This window comes from Ammodytes marinus (assembly GCF_949987685.1).
Source record: "Ammodytes marinus genome assembly, chromosome: 2".
NCBI classification, from domain to species: Eukaryota; Metazoa; Chordata; class Actinopteri; order Uranoscopiformes; family Ammodytidae; genus Ammodytes; species Ammodytes marinus.
The window spans coordinates 4,750,239-4,757,385 of NC_137231.1; the positions used below are offsets into that span (position 1 = coordinate 4,750,239).

The 7,147-nt window shown below is 42.5% G+C and overlaps 1 protein-coding gene across 2 annotated transcripts in view; it reads right to left on the bottom strand.

Annotated features, from left to right (window-relative positions):
* Positions 1-6,870, bottom strand: part of ppp3cca (protein phosphatase 3, catalytic subunit, gamma isozyme, a) — a 46,493-nt gene extending 39,623 nt beyond the window's left edge. For both annotated transcript variants that reach the window (XM_080044555.1, XM_080044554.1), the window contains exon 1: positions 6,179-6,870. In XM_080044555.1, the coding sequence (XP_079900681.1) occupies positions 6,179-6,245 (67 nt within the window). In that variant the 5' untranslated portion in view covers positions 6,246-6,870. The remainder of the gene's footprint in view (positions 1-6,178) is intronic.
* Positions 6,871-7,147: the final 277 nt, after the last annotated feature.

Genomic DNA, 7,147 nt, shown 5'->3' on the forward strand with positions numbered 1-7,147 from the left:
TTAAAAGTGAGCTGTCCCGCTCTGAGCCGCTCCGACCCGACCCGCTCTACTCGGTGGAAACGAGGCATTAGTATCTATAGGCCTTTGTATAAGGATACTTTGTAATTTTAATCACATTATTTTAAATTAAAGTCTTAGGTCCTGCTTATCAATTGCTCATAATAACCAGTAGGCCTACTTCTGTGCTGGACATTACTGAACCTCTTCCCATTTACAGCACCCACAGTACAATACGGCCCTCTTAGTGCAAGCCCCAGCACTTCTGCTATCAATTCACCGGCCAGTGTTGTTGTTGTAAAGCAGCTGACCGGCGCGGCACTAAATGTTTACGTCACACCTGACGCTGCTTACAAGCACCTCTTTCATTCCGGAACGCTGTGTAAAAGGGGCTACTAATGCGCCAACATGCCGGCGTTGCTTGGTTCTGTGTAAATAACACCTAACCAAGCAGAGCCGGCAAATTGCCGCTCTTTCGTTCCGTCAATATGCTGCAATCTCTGTGTAAAAGGGGCTACTGTCTCACTTTACCCCACATCATTTGTCTCCCTTTACCCCACCGCCACAATTTGAGAAAAAACTACCTTTCTTAGCAATTCAGGATAATCTTCCGTTATCATCATCACATGGTTTCATATGTTGGTAGTTCTCCAACATGTACGATAGAAATTGTTCTACCTGAATCAATTTGCTTTGGCACAACAGTTGACAGGTTTTTCAGCACATAGAAAAGTGCAAAAAGTAACATTGTGTTATAGACAACTGCCTTTGTACTGCTACAAAGTAATCCGAAAAAACCCACTGAAAAAGCCTGCCACAGTTCAGACCAGAAGTACTGTATACTGATGGATGTTTTCATCCTATATTCCTAGATAGATAGGGGAGAACGGGGTAAAATGTCACACGGGTTGGTTGTCACAATCGTTATATCTCGGAACCAGAAGGCGCTGTCAGTGAAATTTTGGTATGTAAATTGGGAAGAATTGGGATCAGAGGTCACCTATGTAGTCTTCCTTGGAGTTAGACTGCTGAATTTGAGGTAAGAGGACTGTTTGTGTTTTTCATGTCAAATTGAAAATATTTAGCTCCTCAGTTTTTTTCTTCTAGGCTTTTACACAATGGGTTTATAACAACACACTTGTTACCCATAAAAAGTGTGAATGGTAAACTATAGTTTAGATTGTGGTTAGCAAGCTAATTAGTTGTCAGATGGTTGTTGGCCTTGATGCTAGCAAGAAATTCAAGTTGGGGTTGGTCGTCATATTTTTTGGGGGGTTGGTTGTCACATGTTATCCAAAGGCTGCAGCCAGAAAAGGAATCCAATAACGAAATAAATTGTCAAGCTGTATCCTCACTGACACCCCAGAGAAGGAGATAATAGAGCAGGAAAAGGCAGCTAGCATGCAAAAGAAACAAGGGCAAAAAAATCAAAACAACCTAGTGCATCCAAAACTAGACCAGCTGCCAAGGCTACAGTAAGTTATGTAGGCCTATTTGTCAACTTGACAATGCAATTAAACTTTCAAATTTAGTTCTGCTTTCTTGCCTTCTTTTTAAGATTATTCCCATTAAGATAACATTGTGACAAACAACCCCATAGTGTGTGACAATCGACCCCTTGATGGGGTTGGTTGTCACAATGTGTAAGGGTGTCTTTGATGATCAATTTCTTCTTTATTACAATAAGATAGAAAAAGTGAGGGGTACACATTTCAAGCCAACACCTTAAGCTTCAATTTAATGTAGGAATGACTTTTGAAAGATGTTTAGGTGATGAGCAATTCTCACTAGAGTAAAAAGTTTGCCTACTTACCCCGTTCTCCCCTACCCCGTGCCATCAGATGTGTCATAAATGCCTGTATTAGCTTGCGCAAATCGGCACTATTTGGTTAAAAAATGATTCATGTAAAAACGATTACCGTCTTCCAAGATTTTGAATCGATACATCGTTTCCAAAAATCAAAAGAAAAATGTAGATGTATTTATTCAACCGAGTGTTACTTATAACTACAGGTTTTTTTTTGAAAGTGGCAAGTTTGAGAAAAGGCAGCAAGCCAAAACCTACCAATTGTATTGATTGATGTAAGAGAATTTTTATTTTCTGTATAACTTTAATTTATTCTCTCAATGATCGAGTCTTTATCTGTACAAGTTATCTATTATGAATTTATGTAACCTTTCCTCTTGAAAAATTACATTTTTGATCAAGAATCGTTTTGAGGGGGGCGCCCTTAGCTCAGTTGGTAGGGCGTCCCCCCCCCTCCCCCCCCCGGGCCGGGCGCAGCAGCAGACCCGGGTTCGATTCCCGCCCGCGGTCGTTCTCTGCATGTCACTCCCCTCTCTGCCCCGTTTCACTTCTGTCTCTCTGCACTGTCAATAAAGCATAAAAATGCCCCAAAAATATCTTAAAAAAAAAAAAAAAAAAAAACGTTTAGAGGGCGCTCCGGTGGCGTAACCGTAGTGGATAGAGTGCGTACCATATTGGCTCCGGCCTTCGTTGCAGTGGTCGCGGGTACAAATCCGACCTGTGGACCTTTACTGCAGGTCATTCCCCCTCTCTCTCTGTCTCCCCATTTCAACTCTGTACTATAATAAAGCTTCAAAATGCCAAAGAATTATCTTTTAAAATAAAATAAAATAAAAATAATCGTTTTGAATGGAATCATGACAACAAGAATCAAAATGTGGGATTCCAACAGATTAACACACCTACATACTCCAGCAATAAACTGGCGCCGGTGGCAATGAACAAGAAAAAGAGGAGAGAGAGAGGGATTGTGAGAAGGTTGTCACACCCACTCAGAGCAAATCAAATTGCAGTATAAAAAAGGCGTTAATGAGATTTTAGTGTGGGTGCATTTGCTAATCAGTGCAGAGGAAGCCTGATGTATTTCTCACTCAGTATTGTGCCTCAGGACTTGAGGAACATATTAAGAGTTAAGAGGCTGATCCACTGATGTGTTATAACTTTTTAAAGAAAAATCTGACAAACACAGTGAGATGTATGGCTACTAGTCCAATTAAGAAATACATTAAATATGGGACTAAAAGAGGGTTAGACTCAGTGAGGTTATTGATGTTAGGCCACAGACTATAGCCTGGCCTTGCAATTGAAAAGCTAGAGCGCACAGATCCAACTTGGCTAGCCTGGTAGTATACTGAGGACAAGCTGTCATGCGTTGACCAGAGTGTGGTATAAATAAACAGTAAAAGCTCCCAGGCCCTATGCGAAGCAGGGGCTGTGAAGACAAGCTGTAAGCTGAGGTACAAGGCCTTAAAGAACAGATTAGCTAAAGCTTCTTTTAGCGAGCTGGCTCCCTTGATCCAGTGGGCTGTTTACCTAAAGGCCTGCTAGTCACACTGAAGAAGGAATAAAAAGGATACAGGATACATAATGGGCATGAGATAACCAAGGCCGTGAAACATTTCAGGCAACAGCCACCACTATGACCACGTTTTACGAGCTATTTTGCCCTGAGGGGGCTGGCAGTAATTACCAACGCTGGTGGATATAATAGCTGGGTCTCAATGCCAAAGAAGTGAACACTCCTTCCAACTCGACAGCAACGATCCCCTCTCCCGTCTACACCCCAATAGTAATGAGAGCAATAATGACCTGGCCTGGTCTGCTCAAAACATCTCTGTTCAAACACAGATATACAAAATGAATCTCTTGGCTGCCAGTAAACAGCAGCAGCACACACTCAGTCCAAACAGACTACAGTATGTGTATGTGTGCTGAAAAGAAAGAACAGAAGTGAGCCACTAATTTTTTTCGACACGTATGAAGAAAAATGTTTTTGTTAAAAATAATAGGCCGCCGCCACCACCGCCCTGACACTGGCTTCTTATTAGAGAGACTGCCTGGCCCTAATTAGCATTAATGTTTCATGAACTCTCTAGTGCGCATGCACGCACACGCACTCACGCACACATACAGGGCCACTGCAGCACTGCATCAACACCCACGCTGTCTGGCACGACAACAAACGACTCAAGAAGACAAAAACAGGACTATCTATGGAGCATCCTGCCCTCCGAGGATAACATTTTGGATGGACGATACGAGCCCGCATACTAGAATATGTTTCACTATTGTTTCAGATTGGGACACACAAAAGAACAGGATTGAATTACAAAGACGCGACGGCTGGGAAGAGATGAATGGGGGCACAGACTGTAGGCTGGATGAATCATGAAGTCCACTTGAGATTGCTCTAATTATCAGTGAATGCATTAGCCCCTAGAACGCTAAATAGCAAGGCCCTGGGCATACGTACTCCATCTTGTTATCTATATGTCTTATATTCATTGGATTTTATCTCAGTCACACAGTAACTACCTAGATCAATTTGTTTCACGGCTGACATTAGTCTTTGTGACATTGAGCAAATGGGCGATTTCAGGAAGAAAATGTAGTCGAGGAACATGCAGTCTTGGCTATAGGTGCAGACAGTTGTACGTAGGAGGTATATGTCCACACACCACCTGGGGAGGACACATCAGATGACTGAGTGATTGAGCTATCTGCTCCACTGCAATACTCAGCAGATAATGAGCTTAATCACGAGAGCATCAGTGGTCTTCTGCAGTCCACAAATTACTGTAAGCCCCTCACTCACCGCCACCAGTTGCACAGGACACACCACTGCCAGTCCACTTTATTCAACCCAAAGCGACGGTGATATTTTACCTTCGAAGTTTGCATTATTATGATGCATTTTTAATTGCATTTTTTAAGATGAAGTTTTTAAGGGCAGTCCCAAATACTATTTTACAGGCTTCAACTTGATGAATCCCACTGTAAAACATAAAGTAATAGTTACTATTAAATTGTTTCTGCACCAATGGATGTAGTAGGTAGTTAGCAAAATCACTCGCATTTTGTGCACCAAGCCTTTTTTTTTTTTTTTTTTAATCATTTGATCATTTCAAATATACCCACACTGTTGATATAATCTGCATCTTCAGCTCTCTTAAGACTACTCAACGGTCACTTGGAAAGGTGATGCGCCAATTAATGATTCATATTTGAAAAGAAATTTGCTGACAAAATATATTTTGGTTTTTGGCAATTGTTTTGTTGCAAAAAAAAAAAACCCTCACAAACAAATAGCAGATCTTTTCGAATGACTCGGGCCAGCCCTTGACTTTTTTCATGCAGGACCTTCATTGGTTCAGAGTCAATGCCAATTTGTCTTCACTCACTCCAGTTCAGAAATGTTTTTTTATGTCCGGCCTCCTCCTCTCTGTCATACTCCTATTCTCTCCCTCTTCCTCCCCCCCTCTCTTTCTCTCTGTCTCATATACAGCCATGGAGCTGGTGGGCCATGTTGGGAGCATCACTGGGGAGATTCTTTCCACAATTAACTCACCCTCTCCCCTACTGGCTCACACTTCAAGCATTCCAGTCCCCTGCTGGAAGGACACTCTCTGAGCACAGAGCCCTTTGCAGACAGACATCGATGTGGTGGCTGCAGCAGTGGCATTAAGTAGGAGCAGTCAATGGTGGTGGTTCTGGTGTCAAGGGAGGGGTAGGGATGGATTCTCTCTCTCTCTCTCTCGTCTTTGGGTAGACACAACAAATGGGTGTCCTGTCATGTCCTGTCTGTCTGTCTGTACTCAGTGTGAAGGAATCCATCTTGCCTTGGACTAGCCCTGCCTTGCCCGGTAACCTGAGCAGACCTTGGGCATTCCCGTGAGTGAGTGACCAACGGTCTACATGAATTAAGATTTCATCCAGCCCAAATGTCAAAGAGATTAGGGCACCGACATAGATCAACTTCACACCATTGACTTCTGCTACTTGGCGTAACTTGAGTTATATACAGTAGATATAACCTATACCAGTGGACAGCTATGGAGATGATGTTTTTATGAAGTTCTACCTTAAGCAAGAACATAAAATAGACGCCCTGATAGACCCTCCTTCACAGATTTCGGGGTAAAATAAACCCTAGTTACAGTAGATTAGACAAAAAAAGATAATAACTTTTGCATATTGCGTAAAGCCTGCTGCTATCTCATAACAGTGTAACGCAACAATAACATTATGTACTATAGCCTTTTGACAAGAAGGGGTTTAAACAAAGTTATTCCAAACGCTACAGGTGGTTTATAATGTATGCGTTAGCTACCAGTGATACGAGAACTGACAGTGCGCGCGTGGAAAGCCACTCACCTTTCACCAGCCTCTCCGTTGTGGACTGTTTCTCCTGCTTGTCTTTGTCTTTATCCTTTCCTGACATCTTTGCTTCGTCTGAAGGCGAATGTCTGGGAGAAAAAAAATTGCCAGCTAGCCCGAGGACAAGCTAGCACACCAGGCTGGCTGTCAGCTCCGTGATGACTGTCTGTTGTGGTCGAAGTCGCTAATTTTGTGTTTGCTCTCTCAGACAAACAGATGGGGAAAACAAGGAAATTAGCTAGCCTGCTCTTGTTGTGTTTTAAATGGCTAATACCTAGCTAGCTAGAGTGCAGCAACATTAATGCCCGCGAATATTTACAGCACAAAGTAGTAATGTTGTTTAGACAAATTTAAAAACGCAATGAACATTAAAAAAATTAAATGACAAAGCGACCGTTTGCTGTGTGATAGCTGTCAAGAACAGCAAATAATACCTCAAAGAAGGCTGCTCGTTAGCAGCTAAGCCGATTTAGTTACTCCTTTTCAGCTAGTTAGCCAGCTAACATTTTAGCGTATAGACAAGTCGGCGGACAGGCAAAAACAGCAGCGGAACACTGGCATCGCACCCTCTATGTGCAGGCCACTTATTGTGGGGGGAAAACACTAGGGTAGCACTTAAAGTCCCGTTTATTCAGTCTGCATAAACAACGAGAACCCTTCCAAGATGCACACAGCGTCTTGACAGCGCACGCTCCTCCTCGGATTAAACTGTAATCTGACAGTGAGTGAGGAGGAGAGCGGAGAGCGGCGGTGGATTTCCTACATTATGGTGGAGCCAATGTGACGTGACTATGGAAACGTAACACGTGGTTTAGTGGTGCGTTCAACAACACTAGCAATTATGTTGGAAGCAGGCATAGTAAGTAGGCATAGGCTACCCAGCTTTTTTTATTTTATTTTCTTTTATTTAAGTCATAAAGAAGATATAGAATATGGGAATACATTTTTGTTTAAACATAAAAGAAA